The 21,610-nt window shown below is 52.4% G+C and overlaps 6 protein-coding genes across 6 annotated transcripts; 2 read left to right on the top strand and 4 right to left on the bottom strand.

Moving 5' to 3' along the window:
* Window positions 1–1,226: 1,226 nt before the first annotated feature.
* Window positions 1,227–2,770, bottom strand: WOR2-0 (White-opaque regulator 2; the record flags this gene model as incomplete). Its single annotated transcript, XM_036643404.1, has 3 exons — window positions 1,227–1,377; window positions 1,429–1,747; window positions 1,828–2,770. The coding sequence occupies 3 exons, from the start codon at window positions 2,768–2,770 to the stop codon at window positions 1,227–1,229; spliced, it is 1,413 nt and encodes a 470-aa protein (XP_036491460.1).
* A 2,166-nt stretch (window positions 2,771–4,936) lies between these two features.
* Ache-1 (Acetylcholinesterase) lies at window positions 4,937–6,556 on the bottom strand (the record flags this gene model as incomplete). The annotated part of the gene is made up of 3 exons (XM_036643405.1): window positions 4,937–5,903; window positions 5,954–6,030; window positions 6,083–6,556. 3 exons carry the CDS (start codon window positions 6,554–6,556, stop codon window positions 4,937–4,939), a joined length of 1,518 nt encoding a protein of 505 aa, XP_036491458.1.
* Window positions 6,557–8,259: 1,703 nt separating this feature from the next.
* On the top strand, window positions 8,260–8,994 carry CGCS363_v011557 (uncharacterized protein; the record flags this gene model as incomplete). The annotated part of the gene is made up of 2 exons (XM_036643406.1): window positions 8,260–8,774; window positions 8,829–8,994. The coding sequence occupies 2 exons, from the start codon at window positions 8,260–8,262 to the stop codon at window positions 8,992–8,994; spliced, it is 681 nt and encodes a 226-aa protein (XP_036492151.1).
* An 82-nt stretch (window positions 8,995–9,076) lies between these two features.
* gsfF-1 (Cytochrome P450 monooxygenase gsfF) lies at window positions 9,077–10,833 on the bottom strand (the record flags this gene model as incomplete). Its single annotated transcript, XM_036643407.1, has 5 exons — window positions 9,077–9,462; window positions 9,515–9,900; window positions 9,957–10,163; window positions 10,237–10,521; window positions 10,580–10,833. 5 exons carry the CDS (start codon window positions 10,831–10,833, stop codon window positions 9,077–9,079), a joined length of 1,518 nt encoding a protein of 505 aa, XP_036492153.1.
* A 5,916-nt stretch (window positions 10,834–16,749) lies between these two features.
* On the bottom strand, window positions 16,750–18,716 carry CGCS363_v011559 (uncharacterized protein; the record flags this gene model as incomplete). The annotated part of the gene is made up of 5 exons (XM_036643408.1): window positions 16,750–16,913; window positions 16,971–17,278; window positions 17,399–17,882; window positions 17,952–18,322; window positions 18,382–18,716. 5 exons carry the CDS (start codon window positions 18,714–18,716, stop codon window positions 16,750–16,752), a joined length of 1,662 nt encoding a protein of 553 aa, XP_036492154.1.
* Window positions 18,717–20,352: 1,636 nt separating this feature from the next.
* On the top strand, window positions 20,353–21,489 carry CGCS363_v011560 (uncharacterized protein; the record flags this gene model as incomplete). The annotated part of the gene is made up of 2 exons (XM_036643409.1): window positions 20,353–20,551; window positions 20,633–21,489. The coding sequence occupies 2 exons, from the start codon at window positions 20,353–20,355 to the stop codon at window positions 21,487–21,489; spliced, it is 1,056 nt and encodes a 351-aa protein (XP_036492039.1).
* Between the last annotated feature and the right edge of the window lie 121 nt (window positions 21,490–21,610).

Genomic DNA, 21,610 nt, shown 5'->3' on the forward strand with positions numbered 1-21,610 from the left:
TGGTTGCACACAAAAGTACCTCTTGGCTATGACTTCCATCTTTTGGATCACGAGCGCCGAGGTGTGGTTATGAGGTGACAGTCACAAAATGCGGCGTGGACATTTCTGAAGTTATCCAATTGTATTTCCCCAGATGCTATCTTCCACTTCCATTGAACCCCCTCAATGCTACCTTTTGCTATCTCATGACATTGCATGGCAAAAGGGTGATGTGGTCGTATCCACCAGCCTATCTGGAAATTGGCTGATAAGCATGGCGTGCACTCGAATGCGGTTCAAACAAGCGAGGCCATCCGCGCGCCATGCGGCAAAGATGTATGAATGCTTCCAACAAACCATTTGCGTCCTTGCAGTCACCGATGTCATCGACCGCTCTTGAATGCCGATCCTGACATTACCCGAAGTTTGCTCAAACATGGCAAGTTGAGCTTGCCAGCGACTGCAAATAGAATGTGGCAGTGGGACGGCTGAATAAGGCTGATTGTGCAGTTGGGTAGATGTGCGGGGCGAAAGTTCCGGACCCGATTGCCTGCGAAGCAAGAGTCCGACAAAAGCGTGCCGTGGTCCACCGACGTAAGGCCGCGCCTTTGACAAACATCTGTCGGGTCTATTTGTCGGGCCGCTGGAGAAGAGGTCAATGGTGATGGCAGGGCGGAATCCGAATCCTGCGGCCCCCACGACCCCACAGCCACGGAGCCGCGATCGTCATGTAAGCCCGACCCCGACCCTGAACGACATCGCCTCAGTCCGCGAATAGCAACACGTTTGCTCACCCGCGTCTGCGCATAAATGCAGCTTCGGTTCTCATCCCAAGAAAGCCTTCCTACAATCAACTCCGTGTCCCAAAATAACACTCTCGCAACTGCCCGAGTCGAACAACGCCTTCTGCTGGGCGTTCGGATTGTCCATCGCATGTCCACGGGGTCTGCAGAGCGGCCTATGCGACGGACAATATGGTCGATAAAGTTCGGCTGCTGACCTTGACTTCCTTCATCGGGACTGCCTTCCGGTCATGTTGATACACCGCCGCTGGCATATTCCGAACGCTTTGTCGCTTCTGCTGACTGTGGGATTTGTCTGCCATTGCTGACCATTTTACAGTGCAAAGACGCTAGGCTGAATAAACATGTTCGTTGAAACCATCGCCGGCCCGGAGACAGAAGGGCTCGGCCATTGACAGAGGCCAGCTTTTGTAAACGGAATGATCCCGAAGATACGTTTCGTGTTCACCCCGTGCCTGATTCGGTGCCCGATTCTCTCATGTTCGGCGGGATTGTCGGGCTAAACTTGGGGCGCCGACCTCGCTTCTTTTGTCGTGGTCGAGGGGGAAGCTGCACACCTGCGGTTGTGGGTTCGTTTGGTGAAGGTTCTCTTGTTCTACAGAGTCAGTCAGCTTCATCAGAGTCAAGCCATGGCGTTGCTGCTCACTCTCTGTCCTTGAAACGCCTCCGCTTGATCATCTGCAAGGCCTCCTTGCGCATCTTGGCTTGGAAGTGCTCGTTGAAGTCGAGAGTGATGAGATCCCACATGCAGTGGCGCTTAGTGTGGCGGTAGTGGTCCAGAAGGTAGTAAAGATACTCCTCTTGTTCCTGGCGGCTGGCACTGGCGTTGCCATTAGAAGTACTTGTATTGGAGACCACGGACGGCCCCGGCACGGGACGGTCCGACGGCTGTGTCATTTGAACATGACTCGGCGGCGAGTCGTGGTAGCCCAAACAGTTGATGCCCATGCGCGAGCAATTTAGACCTGTCCGAGCGCGTTAGTATGTACGCCACAATATTTGACAAGCACACCACGTCGAGGGAACTGCAAAACATGGGACCTACACGTTGGGCGACTCTCGTCGCACGGCATCTTGCGGACTTGGCATGTCTTGCAGCCGGGATCGGTCGGCTGAACACGGGGTTGTAGTTGGGGACGGGCAGTCATGACAACATGAGAGGGGTTTGGCCGGGCGACAATCATGGGGTCGGGGCCATCATGTCCGGACAGGATGGGATTGAGAGTTAATGACGAGGGCATCGGGCCCGGAGGCAGAACATGACTCGCAGCGGGATGGGGGACCGGGACGGGCAAGATGGAGACGGAAACATCGTGCATCATGGGCGGCGTCGGGGGCTGACTCGGGCGTGATGCGGTTCGGCGTGCGGCATCTGCAGCTGCATCGACGTCGTCATCGCACAGGACGTTCTGCAATGCCATGACGGGACACTGGCCGGGCTTGGGGGCGGCGGGACGACATGACGGCCTCTCGGAAGCAGTGTGACTTGCGTTGCTGTAGTTGCTGCTGCTGCTAGTGAGGGTTGGATGCGATGGTGTTGGCGATGGCGACGGCGGGAATCTGAGGGCGTCGGGATGGCGGCTGTTGGCGGCAGTTGGCGGTGGAGGTGGCGGTGGAGCCGGGGCCAGACGGCGGTGAGTAGGATGGCGCGGCTCGACGCTGGTGCTGGTGCTGGTGCTGGTGCTGGTGTTGGCGTTGGCGCTGTTGGTGCCGATGCTGGTGCTGCTGTTGGTGCTGTTGGTGTTGGTTGCAGCGGCAGCGTTGTTGGTTCCCGTGTTGTTGGTTGCTCTCCTCACAGACATGAAGGGTGATGATGAGTAAGACGAATAAGGTTCGGATCCGTCGGACGCGGCGTCGTGAAGCACATTGACAGGCGACGCCGTGGCAGAAGAAGCAGCAGTCGGTCGGGAATCCGCAGCGGCGGATGTTGCAACGGCGGCGTCGGGCGATGCAGCGGCGACGATGACGGGAGCAGCAGGCATCCGCATCATGTCTCACTCTGCGGAACAGTCTCCGCAGATATTTGTGTTGGTTTGGAGGACGCAGTCGCAGATGCAGGCGCGGCCCTCAGACTCGTCGGACGACAGACGGTACGCGAGACACGACCGACGCTCCCTCTTTTTTTTTTTTTTTTTTTCCTCTTCACGCCTCACGCTCCGCGCTTTTCGCTTCTCGCACCCTTCCACGTCCAAAACACGCGCGTGCGCCGGGTGCCGGTGTTGCGGTGCAGTGCAATGCAATGCAGCGCGCAGCAGCGCAACGTGATGGTAGCGCAGCGCAGCCTCGGTCAGGTTGCCTTTATTCCCGCCCTGCGCGCTGAAGAAAAGCAACTCGGCACGAGTAAGGTAAGGGGCGGCGACGGCGACGGCGACGGCAACGGCAGCGGCGGCGGCGACACAGACAAGGCGGAGCGGAGAAGGGGGGGAAATAAGGAAGGGAAGGGATGGCGACGGAAGGGATATGACGGGATGATAGGGACGGGAAGGGTTGGGATGAGATGGGATTGGAATGATGGGAGGATCCGATGGGATGACACGTGGAGAGCGTTGGCCGTTGGCTGTTGGTTTGTATCCGTTGTTGGTAGTCGAGTCCAGCCCGGGTTCAGGCGTGTTGGTTCGATCCTCTTTGTCAAAGAAAGTGTAAAACGGAGCGGCTGAAATGCAAAAAAGAATCAACTGCAAACAGAACCAACAGACGGGACCAACAGCAGAAGCAGGGATGGGCGGGGGTGGAAGGATGGATGGAGGACAGGACGGGACAAGACGAGGAGCTGGAGGGAGGGATGAGGAGGGACGAGCGAGACCTGAACTGACTTGGCCTGGCTGACTTGACTTGACCTGACCTCAGACCTGACCTGACCTTGACGCGGTCGGTACGTACGGGCGAGGCAGCAGCAGCAGCAGCAGAGCAGCAAAGGGGACACTGTGACTGTAGGGGGGAGGGGGGAAGAGGGACGACACAGGGAAGGGGGAAGGGGAAAAAAAGGGGGGACGAGCGACGAGCAGGAACAAATAAAAAGAGACGTGGATTCCCCCTCCTTGCCCGCTGCTACCGTGACCTTACCGTGACCTTGCGGATCCAATGCTTTGCTTTGCTTTGCTTGGAGAATGGAGATCAGGAAGAAGGAGGACGCGGGACACACGGAGGGACGGACGGAAAGAAGGGAAAGGGAACCTAAGGTAGGTTGGAAGGCACTGGATCTGGATGATGGATCTGGACCTCAGGCTGCTCGGCTGCTGCCACTCGCTTCCCGTCCCGCCTATTCCAAGGTTACCTAGGTTGGCTGGGTTGGCTGAGGTGCTCCTTCTCTTTCTCTCGGTTCTCTGGCAGAAAACAGAAAATGGGACGGGAATGACCTGAGGCCATCTTTCCATCAACAAATAGGCGAACCAGGTTGGCAGGTGCAGCACACTCTTCAGGGACCATTTCAGGTGAGAGAAAGTGGGAAACCCACCTGCCACCTGCCACCTGCCACCTGCCCTGTCTGTCCTGCCACGCCACGCCTGCCTCCCCTCAGAACCTGGAACCACGCACTCCAACTGGACCACCACCTTCTTCGCTCACCGATAGTACGTATCCATTCCGTACCCAAGGAAGGACCGCACCTTCCTTTCTCGCCGTTTCATTTGTCAGACAAAAATAAAAACGACAGCGCACGTACCACATCCAGCGCTATGCGCCAGGAAACAGCACAGGTGGACGACCACACTAAGCGAGCACCGTTCCACCTGCCGCCCGACCATTGGCCCGTCTCCCGACGACCCGCTACTCAAAAGCGCCCACCTTTGATTGGCTCCATCGCGCCATTCTGTCCTGCACGTGGACGCGTTGGTCATTCGAAATTGTTGGTTCCAGCCAACCAACACCCGCCCGCCAATCAATTCTCGTCAATTATTCCCCTCACCCAGGAACCTCTATGTCTCACCTCACCGCCTTCTCACTCACGCCCTCGAATCATGAATCTCATCCCATGCAGTTGCTTCTCTCCTTCTGTCGTTGGCAGAGAAACGTTTGATGTCGCAGACTAATGAACCTCATGATCTCATATGCTCTCATTCATCCAGCCTTCTTGATGAAATATGTGCTTGCATTGGGGTTTTGACATATATACGGATACACTGCACAAGTACTAAGAATTACATGCAAATCGGCAATCAGGCAACAGTGGCGTTGGTGCATGCCGTCTCCCAAGCAGCCCAGGAAAACGGCTGCACGAGAGTACCATCGTAACCAATGTCGATACCCGTTTGGGTCGTCTCAAGGCCTCCCACAGGCGTGGCATCCCAGCCTTCACTCGTCGGTCCGTTTTCGGGGTCCACAATGAAGGAAAGCCACAAGTCTTGCATCTCGTCGCTGACTTCATACTCAAACGCAGTAGAGTTCTCACGCGCAATGTCGTGAGTCCCGAAAATCAGAGGAAGCTCCGCCGAATGGAACGCCCCCTGGCCTCCGGGCATGATGTTGGTGAAGTTGCTCGAGTACATGTAGCGATACGTCCGGAGACCGGCAATGTTCCTCAGACCAGTCTCGTAGTGTGCCGGGCATCCAAACAAGTTGTCGGCAACCACGTCGGAACCATTCGTCGGCGGAGCTTCAGAGCTGCCGCTGAAGTTCCATTCATCCCTGGTCGAACCGACGATCGAGGGGCCTTTGGCAACCTTTCCGTTCAAGGTGCGCTCTGCATAGTCGGAAAACTTGGTTCTCTCGTCAACGACAACGTTGAACGTCAGATTGCTGGCTTGGCCGAGATACTTTTGGATGTCCCGGAAAGGAACCTTCCTCAAGCATGCCAACTCATCGTCTTGGCACCCGAATGCGGTCGCCAGCGACGTGAAGCTGGAGTGCGCCGTGTCGGCACTTCCGATGGGGATGAACGGTGATCCCGAGTTCTTGATGAAACCAATGGCGATGGGGTCCTCGGGGTATGCGTATTGGTAGTACGAGACCGACGCGGCGCCGGCACTTTGACCCCAGAGGACGATGCGCTCAGGGTCGCCGCCGAATTTGGCGATGTTGTCCCGGACCCATTCAACAGCCAGACGCTGGTCCAAAAGCCCCAGGTTCTGTTCCTTGAGGTCAAGACCTGCAGCATTGGGGAATCCCCAGAGCCCGAGACGGTAGCTACACCAAGGTCAGTAAGGTACACACGGCTTTTGAGAGAAAAGTCCTACTTGATGGCGACAACGATATGCTTCTGGCTTTTCTGCACCCATCGAGTCGGGGTTTGGTAGGCAATGTCATTGCTACCCTAAATCTCAAAGTCAACAACAGTTGTAAATAGGTTTCAAGGGGTTGCTAACCTCAGTAAAACCACCGCCGTGAATCCATACGACGACTGGAAGAGCTTCTGAAGAGTCGACTGGGGCCCATACGTTGAGAGTCAGGCAGTCTTCGCTGGTGCTGTTGGGCCGGATCAAGAACTCCGCTTTCCATGCGCCTCCGCCTCCCGGAGGATCCGTTTGCGGACAAGCCGGTCGCCGGAACGACGCGTCCAGGCTCCCGAAGGACTCCTTCGGCAGGGCAGGAAGCCATCGACGGTCTCCAACCGGCGGTTCGGCGTAGGGGATGCCGTAGAACTGCGCGACCGATGGTGCCGATGCATCCGTGAAGCCATTGACTATGCCGTGTTGCGTCTCAATAGAGGTGCTGGGCAACGCGTAGATATTCTGAACGACGAGATTACCCAGCGCCGAGATGGCGGTCAGGGCGTGAGAGGTCCGGAGCTGCATGATGGAGGAGGCGTTGCTCCACAAGAACTGAAGTGCCGCCTCCATCGCTGCTGCTGCTCTAGAGCATTTATATCAGTCTCGATTCCGAACTCGCTGCCGGGTAGATTTGCGGAGCCGGTACATTTGCCGCGTGCGGTGCCTCGCTCCGCGTATTTGCGGGGTAAACAATCCCGAGTCGAAGGGAGAGCGTTGAAGATCGTCGGCTCGCAATGTAGTATTCGGAGCGTTGTGTTTATTGAGGGGAAAGAGTCGGGTCGACTGGTTTCTTTGGTAATTTTCTGGGGATGACGTTAATTCGGCCGAATTGGAGCATGGAGAAGGGCCGAACAGGTGGGGTTTCAGTCCAATCAGTCCGGGGATTGTTCCCTCGCATCCTGCTTTGCATGACTCTCGTTTCCTCTTCCCCGTGGAGAAGCACGCGGTGTCTGGCGAGTCGCGTGAATAGTCGGATGGGGTGACTAGTCGGATGGGGTGACAGGGTTGGCCAACCGACGGGATGCCTGGTTGCGTGCTCGAACAGGTAGTCACCTCGGGCCGATCGTCAACACGACAGTTTTCAGGATCTTGATTGTCGTTGCTTCACACAGACGCAGCCTCACATGTCGAGAAATTAGCCAACGCCATCTTCAGCGTTGCTGTAGCTGCCGAGTCTTCGTGAGCATACTTTGTGGAAGTCACGCAGATCATCTTGAATCATGAAGCCCCTCTTGTCCTATCCCACAGTGATGCTGGAGCTGAGTGTTGCAAACACCAATTCAAACTGATTACATTTAGACATTTTGATCCAGAAGGAGTCGAAATGGATGGCAGCTTTTTTCTTATGCCGGGAAAGTGCCAGTGTTCACACGCAAAAATTACTAGGAGCATCCGGCGGGTAACAAAACCTCCCATTGAGTTCCGATGCCGCTCAGCGATGCCCACTCTGTTATCTCATTGAGACAATGAGAGTCCGTGATCTTTACGTATCCCCAAATAAGGGGAGGGAGTCGCACGATGACAGAAGTGTGATTCTGCTTACACAAATCAGCTGGCCTGATTGTGTGGGATGCTGCACCGCGACTCCGTGTCACGATGAGTGCTTATCCCAACCTCATGTAGTGCGCCGTCCTGGTCCTCATCGAGTCAAGTTAACAACGATCTATGGTCTAACTTACTTGCGCTTCCAAATTTAGACGCAGAACGCTTGCCGGCGTACGACTTCTTGAAGATGCCTCGGCGATGTGTCTTCATGCATGATTCTTGTTGCACATCATACCTTACCGACTTCAATCATGAGCATCCTCGTTTCTCCGAGTAACGTTTGTAGTCAAACAACTTGATCGAGTTTAACAAATCGAAAAGAAGAACACGAAAGGGTAAACTCGATGATCGGAAGCAAAGCTCATCAGCAAAATGTCTTAGTCGTGCATCATCTCATTTTGGCTGACGTCAGTGCTACGGAATTTCAGATGCGCCACAACGCAGTAAGAACCACCGCATTGGGACCAGTTCCACGTGGCTGCCGTGAAAGGGATGCGCTCTGTTACGCCATGGTCTGCCAGTCAATAAGTCGACGGCGTCATGACTCCATTCTGCGGCTGCCTCGGATGTGGATGAGTTGTTATATATGTATGAAATCTCCGCGACAGCTGTTGGTAAAACCTGTTGATTCTCTTGAAGACATGATTCTCCTCCGACGATCGCATTTTATCACTTCACATTTCCCACGTTCACCAACCATAAGTCCAGCATTCAGCTTAACACGCAAGATGGCTTCGCAACCTTCCCACATCAATTTCCCCGGAAAGACCTCTGCAACGCCCGGTGAAGAATTCGAAGTCCGCCAAACATCCACGTCTGAGGACTGGCACCCTGATCCATCGAAGTCATTGCCTCTTTCGCCAGCTCGACAGGCATTGATCGATGATATCATTGCGCTGTACTCCATGGAGCCGACCGTCGACCGGGTGAAGCGCTACACTGCCGACTGTGTCTACGACGACCAATTTGTTTACGCCAATGATCGCTACAAGATGGCGGGACAGTGGTTCGCCTTGCCCAAGCTTTTTAATGCCAGCAAGAACGAGGGATACGAGATCGTCAAGAATGACCGCGACTTGATCCAGTTCAAAAATGAACAAAGCTGGACGTTCAAGTTGATTCCAAAGACTGCGACCATCAACGCGCTCGTCAGCCTGAGCTTGGACCCTGGAACAGTCGACAGCGACTTCATCCAGGTCAAGTACCACAAGGATCAGGCAAATGACAAAGACTACAGTCACGAGTAAGTTCCGCCACTTGCCAGGAGACATGACACCACTAACTGCTGATGTTAAAGGGGCGTGGGCTTTTCGTTCAAGAAGTGGCAAGCGGACAACGTTGCAAAGTACATGGATAGCAAGGAAGTTGAAGTATTTATCGCCGACAAGGACGCAAGCAAGAACAAGGTCAAGAAATATGGAACTGGCAAAGCTGAGGGTGATGCTCCGACGAAGGATCTCTAAACAGCAGCGCCGAACGCAATAAGAGATGTACAAAATTGAAAAACTAGCAATAACCCCGCCTTCCTAAATCTAATTCATGGTTTCAGTGGTTCCTACGCTTGACTCGCGCGACCACGCCTTCTTGTCTGGCAAAGAAGGTGTTTCTGGTGTGCCACTGAGTCTTGGCTTGGTCGTAGAATTCAAACCGATAATTCCATACCAACTGAGGAGAAAGCTTGTGCAGCTCAATCAAGGCAATGTTCTTGCCCAAGCACGTACGTGTGCCGCCACCAAAGGCCATCATGAACTTGTCCATGTAGTTGGCACGGGACTGGTCCATCCAGCGGTCAGGGTTGAAACTTTCGGCGTCTGCACCAAATACTTTCTTATCAAAGTGCAGCACGGCGGCGTTGATGCCAACAACATAGCCACCCGGGATAAACTGTCCGCAGAGCGTCATACCCTGAGGGGGCACAATACGAGGCAGAGCTGTGTTTGGTTTGTCAGAGGCACACCCGTATCGTGAAGCAAGACGACTTACATAGCTGGGCACCAGGATGGATACGAAGAGCCTCCTTTATGCACGCGCAAAGGTAGGGAAGTTGGCTCGCCTCTTTGTATGTGGGAGGCATGCTGAGACGACCCTCATTGACGGCTTGGTCAACCTCAGTCTCCAGCTTACGGTACGCCTCCGGATTGTGCATCAGGTGATAGAACAGGGAGCGAAAGGCGATGGCAGTGGTGTCGCTGCCAGCAAAGAGTGCACCGTAAGACTCTTGCTCAACATCTCCCCAGCGGTAGTCGAACTTCTCACCACTCTTCTCGTAGATGGAGAAGACCTGCTGTGCCATGTCGGTTCTGGGGGCCTCGAGGCGCGACTCATAGGCATCCTTCATGAGGCGTGCAGAAGACTCGCCAATGTTCTTTCTAGCACCAGGTATTAGCTGAAGCACGCTTCGTGAGTTTCCGGAGTATTGACTCACACTCCCTTAGCAATCTCCTTGCCTGCAGATGTGAGCATGCATCCAATGCCGACGAAAGGGCGCAGGATGGGCGGCGCCACACCCATCAGGCAAACGAAGGGAATCATCTTGTCGAGAGACTTGATCCAGTCATTTTGGTCCTTTCCCTCATCAACGAATCCAAAAGCTCGGCCATAGAAGAGTTCACCAATGATGTCAAAGGTGTACCTGTTGCACCACTTAGTCCGGACTTCTTGACCGTGTGAAGACTTTGTTCAAAAAGTCGAAGTCGGTCACTCACCAATGCAGCCATTCTCCGATATCACAGGGCTTTCCTGAGTCAGCGTACTGTCCCAAGCGTTCGGTCAAGAGGTCGCTGCAAGTGTCGATGTATTGCTCCGACTTAGAAACATTGCTCATGGAGTATACACTGCTCGTGATCCTTCGCCTTTGGCCATGCTTCTTGTCGCTCTTGCAAGAGAAGACATCGCCGTGAGGGCTGAAACCGGTTGTGTTGTAGGGCTCGTAGAATTGGGCCTTATCCAAAGCGTTGGAAAAGCGATAGATGTCCGCAAATGCCTCAGGACTACCACACCTATCAGCCACGAGTAGATCAAGAGCCCGTTGCGACTCCATGTACTTACTCGGAGCATGAGATCTCGTCTGGTGCCAGTCTGACTAGTGGGCCATATCTTTCATGGAGTGCTCGTTCATCCTTTTCGACGTCTTCCGTCCAAATCTTGAACATGTACCACAACCGTGACACCGTTGCAAGGAAAGGCCCGGGGATTCTGCTGAGGGGATGAAATGTGCGTGCATAGACGACCCAACCAATCCAATAGATGACTGGGAGTGCCACAAGCACCCCAACTCGAGGTAGCGAGAGCTCCAGGAACATTGTACTATGCTGTTGTAAGGCGAAAGACAAAAGTATCTTGAACTAACTTGGACCAAAAATGAGAGTCTGCATCTGCAAAACCAGGGGACTCCTCGAGTCTATTTATAAGGCTAGTGAGGAGAAGAAAACTGCGGATTCCCATCCAGAAGTCACGCCCGGCGCTACCGTGAAAGATGCCCCACGACAGATCCAAGCGACCCGACATTAGATTGTCCATGCTGAGCGACCCATACGGACGGACGTCTGACATCGCTTCGCCGAGTAGTCTACGGATAATAGTGGAGTTGATTCCGTGTATCGGCTTGCCCTACCGTCCGAGACCGAGAGACTTTCTATCTGGACAACATGAAGTTTCTGACCGGAGTTCGGAGCAACACAAACAGATACCCTGGCGATTGGAGGACACTAGTGTTGACCCATGAGTCATTTGGCATATTTTATGGGATACCCAAATCGAGTCGAGTAGTGTCGGACGTATTTGACTTTGGCTAATTGATCGCGATTTGGACAAGACGCAGGTTATCACGCTGAGAGGCAAGACATCACGGCAACTATTACATACTGACTACTAAATAAACGACATGTCCCAAGACCTGAGACCAATCTTGTTTTCAGGAAGGATTCGGATTCTAACATTACTTTTGTTAATTCCTGCGAAATCCAAACGCGAACATCTGGATGAAATACCCATGATATGCGCGCTGAAGCTTTTCTTAAGCCTGCACTCCATGGATGCCTTTGGAGAGGGCATTCAGAACTTCCATGACCCCCCTGTGATGGTAATGCGAGGGCTTTGACCTGGTGGGTTAGTTCCGCCGGCAGTCGGGTTCAACCACGATGCCGAATCTTATCGGCCTGGATCCGCAAGAGCTCAGGAGACGCCGCTTGATCACGAGTTGGAAGATTGATTGAATTTTGAGATAAAGAGGACATTGGAATCGTCTTGGCATTGTAAATAAATAGCTGATTTGCTTGCTTTCGTCATGGCATGGCGATGGACGAATCCGAAGTTGAGCCATGCCAAGGGTGTGATCTTGATTAAGATGAGGTGCCTCAGCTGGTCAAATGCATACCGAATAGATCTGAAATAGCCAAACATTGTTTGAAAAAGTCGTATCATTGAGGACTGGCTTTCTTGAAGTGAAGACTATCCGACTGTGTGGAAAGAGGTGCTCACAGGGAGTAGTAAAATCTACCCCGAGTCACCCAGTCAACCAAGATAATGAGCACCAACGCCCCAATGATTAACACAGCCCAATTCATGTTCACTTTGTATTATTAGTAAAATGTAATCGAAAGGTTGATGAGATCATCTACAGAGGTAGACACTCACAAATGCTACTGGCTGTTACGGGGACGTAGAGAGGGAAGCTACATCAGCAGGTCAGTATTAATGACCGACATTCTTGACTGAAAAAGCGCAGATCTTACCACAACATGATAATAATCAAGGACGACCAAATGGCCGACGCAATGTTAATAGGCTTACCAAACCTACCAAGGCTGAATGCACGGTTGGTGGGCAAGCAATCGCGCCCACTCACCAGAAGCTGTCACCCCAGCGTCAGTACCATGGAAAGCCAACTGGGTCCCTTCGCACTGAAATGCATACCATTATCACGGGAATGAGATATCCAATCTGGATAGCCACACCGCCGAGACTAACGATCGCTTCGAAAGCGTGGTCACTCTCAAAGACTACCAATCCTGCAGACAGGTCAGCATGTCGCATTATGTAAAGAGGACTGTGCATACCTATCGCCATTTCCGCCGCCACAATGAAGGAAATGGCGTTGATTGGGGTCCGGAAACTGGAGTTGATCCGGAACAAAGCGGTAGAAAATGGCAGGGCGTTATCTCTGGCTAGTCCCCAAGCCAGTCGTGACGCAGCGTTGTTGATGCCCACTATGATCAAGAAGCTGTGAAACAGAATTCTTGTCAGCAGCCACAAAGGTATTGATGATGCCGACAGCACATGATAACTCACTTGAGTGATACGATTGTCACGGTTATGAGGGCTATGCCCCCGGCTGTGGACTTGAGGGTATCGATTATCCAAGGTATCCAGGGCAGACTAAGAATCGTAAGTCATCATCACTGCCTTAAAGTTATTGGCTTCAGGCACTCCTACGATACTCACTCTGCATCAAGATACTCCGGCCAGTTTCCAGGGGCAAATGCAATCAGAAGAGCACTCAGAAGCGAAGTGATTCCGCTGAAGATCATGGACCAGATCATTGCTCTCTGCAGAAAGTATATCAGTCACTGCAATCAATATGCCATATTTCAAGAAGATGCGATCTTACTGGTGCGTTGCTTTCGGCGTCCTTTATTTCTTCAACAATGTGCAAAATTCCATCAGTACCGTAAAGCGCATATGATGGTGCGTAAAAGCTCATAATTCCAACCCAGCCGACGTGGGTATATCCAGAGTTGTTGATGAACTCGGTGAACGCAAAGTGGGGTGACACCTTCGGGGCCATGACGAGGAATGAGATCCCCCATGCAAGACCCCCACCCAAAGTGATCATGGCACCGACCGCTGATACCAGGGGGAGATGCCTCTGAGAAAGACAGAATGCGACAGAGACGATGAGAAACCCGGCATAGAGCAGCCACACTGCCCATGGCTGTGAAGGATCAGATCACGCGCATCAATTGGCTTATGGTGTTGGCCCTCACCTGTAATTGGAAGTCTGAATGAGTGAGCTGAATTAGTCCTCCAACAACAAGAGCGCTGTTCATGGAACATCCAGCTGAAGTTGCGATCTCGCCGAGAAGCACAACCCAACCAATGAGATATGAAAGCAAACGACGAACTCTGAATTCATTAGCCCGAGGCCTTTTTCGAGACGTGAGTCCAACACTTACCGTTGAGGTGCTAATGCTTTGGTGAACGCTCTAGCCTTTAGTTAGAGTGGTAACCGAAGTGGAAGAAGTTGGAGGGATCACATACTGTTGGCCGCCTGCGTAGGGGTAGACTGAGCAGAGTTCTGCGAGCGAACTCATCAGAAGGGATTGGCCAATGGTGACAATGATACTGAAAACGCATCAGAATAGACCTTCTCAGCATGTCAAGAATAGGAAGTTACGTCGAGTAAATCAACATCATCGGCCCTCCAACATCAAATATGGTACCGTATAGAACAATATTACATGTCCAACTCGCCATCATCAAGACTTGATACGCGGACGCTTGAGGACCGCCGATAATGTCAGTTGATGTATTGATAGCGAGGAGAAATGAAGCCGGAGCAGAAGGGGGAAAAGGCACCCACCAGTCCAGGAGCTGTAAATCCTGGGCAGTGAGTTTCGATCGAGAGATTGGTCATGAAGTTGGCCCTCCTCCTCGTCATATGAACCGTGAGGTGTCGCGCCTGGATCATTCTTAGCATGGTCGCTGGCTGCTATAGCCATCCTGACTTCATGTGCGTGGAAATTGACAAACGAATATGAAGATATCTATTTGAAATTAAAAGTAAGTCGTACTAGTAACTTGAGAGAAATGCACGGATGCCATTCAATAAATAGTTCGTAAGCATGAGATATCTACCAAGTAAACACTTTATCGGGTTAGCCCCGAGATTGATGGACATATGACCTTTTCGCGTTGGTCAATTCGATCATGTGTTATCTCTGGTTATGGTGCTGCATCGTAAACCTTGCTTTAGAGTACCTCAAACATGCCGACCGCTCCGATCTTATCTGCATACGCAATAAGTCGCTGATAGCACCAAAGTACATTCGCCCATGCGCCAGGTGCCGACGTTATGAATGATGAGAGGCTGAGGCTAATTATTGGTCTCACCTGGCCTTCCCATTTGGGTAATTTCGTACGGCATAATGACCCTGGGGATGGCTGCTGGCGGATCATCAATTGGGCCTACCCTTTTCTGCATAATACAAGCGCAATCGCATATGGAGCCGCGGCTAAGGATATTGCCGGTTTTAATTAACTCGGATATAGTCACTTATCCACCTCAAGATGAAGATTGATGAGAACCTCTGAACATTTCCTTGCAGCAGAGAAACCTTCCTTCCCGGACAGACGACCCAGCAGACAGAACCGAGCTTGGTTTGAAAGTGGCTAAGTCTCTAAAGCACAATGTCGACTCGTGAAGGATTTTGCTTCCACCCCAACGACGGTACACTGAAGTCTGGATTGAAATGTTCAGCTGTCGTCTCCCCTCGCACGAACATCCCGTCCCCAATGTGGGATGCCTTTGATGTGATAATTATTGGTGCAGGCTACGCCGGTCTCACTGCTTGCAGAGGCCTTTGCCTTTCTGGTGAGACTAGGGTTCAGTGCAGCCGCAACATTTCAGAGCGATGGCTAATCTTTACTCGCAGGCTACAAGGTACTGCTGCTTGAAGCTCGCGATCGAATCGGCGGACGGACTTATACTGCGGAGGTGGATGGGCATCTGTACGAAATGGGCGGCACGTGGATTCATTGGAACCAACCGCACTTGTATCGAGAGATGAGCCGGTATGGAACACTTGAAATGGTTGATAGCAGCGACAGCGGTGGAGCTGGCTGCAACTACTTCACTACCGTATCAGGCAATGCTGTCTCGACACTTTCACATGAGGATGCGGTACGGACAATCACACACTTTCCTCAGGCAATCCATGAAATACTTACCACTGACAAATACGTCTACGGATGCAGGATCATATTATTCACAAAGCATTCGAGCTACTATGCGATATTGATGGGAAAGGGGGGAGGGCTGTCATCCCATACCCCCACAATCCTCAATTCAACCCGGCCGCCAAAAAGTGGGAAAAGATGTCGGTCGCAGAGCGGCTGCATGAGATCAACGGAAAATTGAGCTCGACCGAAATGTCAATCCTCCAAGCCTACATCGCAGTAATCACAGGCAACGATATGCAAAGCTCGGGTTTCTTCGACGTCCTACGGTGGTGGGCTCTTTGCGGTTACTCTGCGGCCGGACATTACGAAGGGACCGAGGGCTTCAAGATCGCGATGGGCCAGTCTAACTTCGCTAGACGACTTTTCGAAGAGGCCTTGTCAACGGGTAATCTTGGATATGCTTTTGACACCTACGTCAATTGTGTCCAAAATCAGGAGGATCGTGTTTTGCTTCGAAGCAAGACAGGCCAGACCTGGGCCGGCAAAAAATTGATTTGCACCGTCCCGTTAAACATCCTTCACGAAGTCCACTTCGAGCCTCCTCTTTCTGCGGGCAAAATTGATGCATCCCGCCGGGGGCACATCAACTTCGCCGCTAAAGTACACATGGAGACTGAAGGTGAGAATTTGCGCACTTGGGCATGTGCATCATGGCCAGCTCGTCGGGTATTCAGTTGCCGAGGAGATGGACTTACTCAAGGAGGAAACACGCACTTGGTGTTCTTTGGGTCCAACAGAGACTTTTCCGACCCGAAAGAGGATATTTGCGACTTCCTATCCGACGCCCAAGGAATTCAAGAAATGAATGTCAAGCATGTGGTATGTCCCCATTGCGCATATATACGCCATGTCAGACTCAGCTGGACTTTTGCTAATGTTTATCCAGGTTTGGCACAATTGGCTTGCTGACCCATTTTCACGAGGAACATGGTGCAATTTTGCACCAGGCTACAGTTTCAAGTACCTCGAAGATCTCCGAAAACACCAAGGCAATGTACTATTTGCCAGTGGGGACTGGGCTTTAGGATGGAGGGGATTCATTGATGGCGCTATCGAGGAAGGTACCAGAGCTGCCAAGGCCGTCATGGACGATTTACGGCCGGAAAGACCATTTGCATCAGCTCTTTGAAAGGACTTTCTATGCACCATTAGAAAAGTCAAGTAGCCCAAGAAAGCTTCCCTTCCCATGGCTCGATCAATCACGAAAACTCCCTGAGAACATGGTACTTTATGTCATGGAGCAATCGGGCTCACATTGATCACATGATGAATACTTTAGCTTGTGGCAGTAATGAGATCCATCTATCGCCCAATGCTCTCCTTTTCCAGACTCGTTCAAGTTGATCCATGCCTTTGCGAAGATTCTCAAAGCCGCTGCGCTTGTAGAAAGATGCGAAGACGTCCCGGAAGAATGATTTATGCTCTTCCAGAACACTGTCGGAAGCCGCCATAAAGGTTGCCCAGATGAGGACTTGTTTACCGGGCGAGTCAGCAGGGAAAGATTCAAACGTCTCCTTGAATCGTTGAACCCGGCAGATAGACTCGGCGAACTGTGGAAAGCTGTTGCTACCGGAAGCTGCCGACAGTATATCACGATGCGCTTGGTCGAGATATATGTCGTAGGATTGCTGGATGAGACTCATGACCAACGACGTAATCGGATAGTGCTCTGGCTGGTGCTGAGAGCAGTGCCGGATGCATTCAAATGCCTGCGTGATGTTCTGGTGTGTGCTCAGTGTTGTGATGCCCCACTGCTCATTGATCAGCGGTGTAGCGTATACCCGCATTCTAGAAGTGGACAAGTTAGCCGTGATCAGAGCCTAGACCCCAGGAGCCCTGACGGCGCAAGGTAACTGTTGCTACGGAAAAGGCGGGGCTCTCCAGTCGCGAAGATCTACAAACGCTTACTTGTGAACTTGGCGGACGATAAACCGTGACAGCTCGTCTTCGCCCAGGCTGTCTTCTCCCCCGATGGCTTCGAGTGCGGACTCAGGTAGGCGAAATAGTAGCGGGAAGTCATCTGAACCTGTGACCATGACTGCCACCAACAGCACCAGGATGGCGAGTAAGATGGAAAGTCTAGAGGATTGATCGCTATGTCCGAGATCTCGGCGTTGCAGATCTGCAATTGTCCAAGTGTACAGCTGAGATGCAGGAGGGTTGGCGTTTGTAGATAGCTGATATGACAGGCCCGGCGGTACTGGAAGGGAATCCTCACGGACATCCAGGTTCTTTGGTTGAGATAAGTGTTGCCCGTATCGATGGAAGGAGGCGACTGTCAACACTGAGTTTAGTACCAATTGATCTAGATGGGCAATGGGCAGGACCAGATGCCTCCACCCGTTGTGCAAGCCATCTATCGCTACCATTTCCCCGGCGATATGATCGGAGACTAAGAAGACGGTCAACAGGTTGAGCAACTCGAGGAAGACTGGCGTGAGGAGATTGGAACGAGGCGAACAGTGAAGAAGAAGAGGCAGCGCCCACGATGCGACTTTGGCAGGTGACGGCTGAACCCTCAGACAGCTATGTTTCTGTGCTATCCCCGTTGTTGCTATATTTCTTGACTGAGCGAATTCCTGTGGCCTCTGCATCTGGAGGAGAGGTTCACTGTTTGATACATCCTCCGTAGACTCGACGTTATCATCGACGTTATCATCGACGTTAATTTCGCTGGGAGAGGCCGGGATATCCGCATGACCCAGTCCTTGATCGTTGTCCTGCGGGAAATGTTCCTCGCTGCCAAGTTCTCCGCACAGCTTCGCGCTGTTCGGGCATGGCTTTGATATCCGCTCCAGGGATGACGCTTTTACTTGTCGTTCGGCATCTCGCCTAACCGCTGTTAGAAAGTAGAAACGGGTTACCGAAAGAGGTATGGTGATATAGCGCACCCCTCAAAGACTTCCTGGATTGTCTTGCCGACCCAGAAGCCCCGGGCAGCGATACCATCGCTGAAGCGGTGTCGAATGCCGAGCCCACTGCACCTTAGGCCTCTGGATTGGCATTTCTCACATTGCGGCTCGGTACGATCGCAGCTTATCCTCCGTTTTGAGCACTCAAAGCAGCCTATGTTCGAAGTAAAGCCTGGGATTAGTTCAAATCTGGTGTTAGGGGTGTACCCTGGGGTGGAGTTCAATCGGACCTCTTGTCTTGGGCCGGTAGGGACGGGGCTTCCGGGGCATGATTTCGCAGGTAAATGCCCAAAGCGCCCCGTGTAAAATACCATGATGCACTGAAGACGAGCAGGCAGAGAATAGAAGCTTAAATGAGACCAAAATGTGCTCTGTTGACGACTGTTATCTTCGACGTGACTAGTGTCGCCGTGATCGGTGCCCCGCCACCGAGTGGAGAGAGAACCAACACTATGCCAGATTCGAAAGGTTAAATGAGACGAGACCACCAATTTACCGGCCGTTCGGATGACCTGCCGGCAGATTTACCCCGCATCGGTCCACTACCCGGCCCGGGACCGACGATAAGACATCAGAAGCTATTTTGCTGGAGACCATTGCATGGAAATGATTCGTCGAAATGGAAGCAATGAACTCTCAGGCAACAAGCATTGAAAGAACATTCAGTATGAGTTCGCAGTTCATGAGCATCATGAACAGATCACGAGCCTGATTTCTGAAATTACGATGAATCAGGATAACAGTCTTTGAGTTCTAGAGCTCGAAAAATTGACGAGGGGAAGTCTTCGTCACAGTCAACGCAGGCTATCTAATCTTTCTTCATCAAATGATATGAGGCGCCATTGCATGTGAGGTACCCAAAGTCTACTGCCCCTTCGCTGAAAGTCAAGCCTACCGAGTCTTTTGTACATGTTTAGTTCTTTGGAAGGTGTTTCTGAGGCCGAGTAGCGGGCATGTTCGATCCTGGAGTGTCTGTAGCCAATTCTACTCAGTCCCGTCCTTTTGGCAGTCGGCGCCACACTTGCTGGCCGACCATCCATCGCTATGGTCGGTATCAGTAGTGGACATCGCAATCTTCGGCTCAAGGACAACATGTATCACCTCCCGCGTATTGCGAAAGGCTTATGGCCTTAACATCACTCTCATCGAAGCTCGGCCCAAAATGTATTGCTTCTGACAGGTTGATATCACCCATCGAGACACCGGAGTTATGACACTCTGCCTTTTCGACTCCCCACTGGGTATTATGGATGCCCACGTTGACACTATTTCCAGGCCCCATTCAAGCAAGATTCTTTCCGCTTCAATGTATCAGTCTTAAGGCTCTTCAAGATTTATTACTTTGGCATCTCGATTTGTTTCTATGCTTTCTGTTCTTTTGGTTTCCATTCACTCAGCAACGTCAAAGGCTCATCATGCACAAAGATACTATCACAACCATAACCACAACGCAGCGATTCTTTCAGCCTGCACTTCTGAATGATTTTGGACAATTCGCTTGAGAGGCCTCGTCTCAGGGTCCTCGCCTTCCACATGCTGCCGAGACAGTACTTGCCTGGCTGTGACGAAAGCCTCAGCCCATGCGGGTCCATGGCAGTCTCGGGGAAGGTGCTGCTCATGTCAAAGGCAGGTGTCGATGGCACTGACCTTCCTTTCCTGCCCCTCGACACGTTCCAGTTCTTTCCAGACCTCGAATTTTCAACTTGAAACTTTCCTCCTTCCTTCAACATCCGTGTTGTGAAGCCACTTCCCTGGGAATCGAGGAAATCCGAGCACCAAGACGTCGACTCCGACGTCTCTTGCCTTGCTTTCAGCCACGGTGTCTGCAGCCTGACTACCAGAGTTGACAGTCATCTCATTCATCCAGAACATTCCGGCAGTTGCTGCTGCTGTCTCGTGTCGGAAAAGCAACAAAACCTTCCCTCAAGATCCTTCCTCGCATTCACAAAAATGGATTTCTCGTCGCCTCCCAGCACCGGCGATCCTTCCCGAGAGAGCATCGCGCAATGCCCGAACAACGACTTGCAGCTTCCTCACCTTGGCACTTGTCCCCAGCAGCAGATTCCGGGCTTGGGACTTATCCAGCACGAGCCGCAGATCATCCACTATGACCATGCTCAGCGCACCTTCCGACGCGAAGGCGATCCTGGTAGGATCACTCTTGCACTCCTCGGGCTCGCCACGCCTGTCCTTTTTGTTAGTGTCACTGGGTTGCTGACTTCGAGCACAGAGACAGACTATGTCTTCCACAACTCTACCGTCCACCGAGACGAGAAGTCCGACGTCGAGATTACGCAGATCAAAGCCCGCGAGCCCAACCCGAACGAAGCGTCTGCCTCCAACTGCGACGTTGCCGCGAAGGATCCCCGCAAGCGGGTCCTGTTCGATTTCATGTCTAGAACCCCCAGCTCTGCCGCTTTCGACAAGTACGAGGAAAAGCTGCTGAAGCGTCCCTGCCATGCCTTTGAGGACTCTACCGGTCACATCGGAGAAGTTCATCACACAGGGAGCCAGTTGGAAGCTGTCAATGCCGGTGGCGCGTACCCCCGTCGACCTTTCCAGGGAACGGATTTCAACCTTTCCGAACAAGCTGCGCAGTCTGATGCAGCCCAGCCCGTCTCTAGACCCCACGTCCAGGCCACTCAAGCTCAGGTCACTCAGCTTACTGGAATTGCTGATCGAATCGCCACCGTCATCGAACTCCTGCGTCACTCTGACGACGAGCTGTCGGATGCCTACGACCGCATGAGTGAGGCCGACCTCGCCATCGAGGAGCTTCGCACTGGCATGCAACGATCTTGGGAGAAGATCCAGTCCCAGGCATCCGACCCACGCGATCGTGAGGCGTCGAACGCTTCCGGCACAACCACCCCAGCCAGCAGTGACAGCTTTGCCGATATTGAAGCCAAGCTGAAGGACATTACCCGCCAGAAGCGCTTGATCGAGATGGAGATTACTGGCCGCGAGTCCAAGAGACAAAGAATTGAGGAAGCATTTGCTGCCTTCGTCCCGGCCCAAGGCCTTCCTGGCCTGGAGAGATTGGAGGAGACGGCCGATGAATACGTTCCATCTCACTCGGGTTTGTAACATGGTAGACAAGGTGAAATATCGCGGCGTTTGAAGATAATTTGAGGAGGATTTGGTTGCGGGAATGGCTCGGTTTGGTCAATGTACAGTACTCTCGGTTCTCACGGTGTCCCTTTGCACA

Source organism: Colletotrichum siamense (assembly GCF_013390195.1).
Source record: "Colletotrichum siamense strain Cg363 chromosome Unknown KSG_Cg363_contig07, whole genome shotgun sequence".
In the NCBI taxonomy this organism is placed as follows: Eukaryota; Fungi; Ascomycota; class Sordariomycetes; order Glomerellales; family Glomerellaceae; genus Colletotrichum; species Colletotrichum siamense.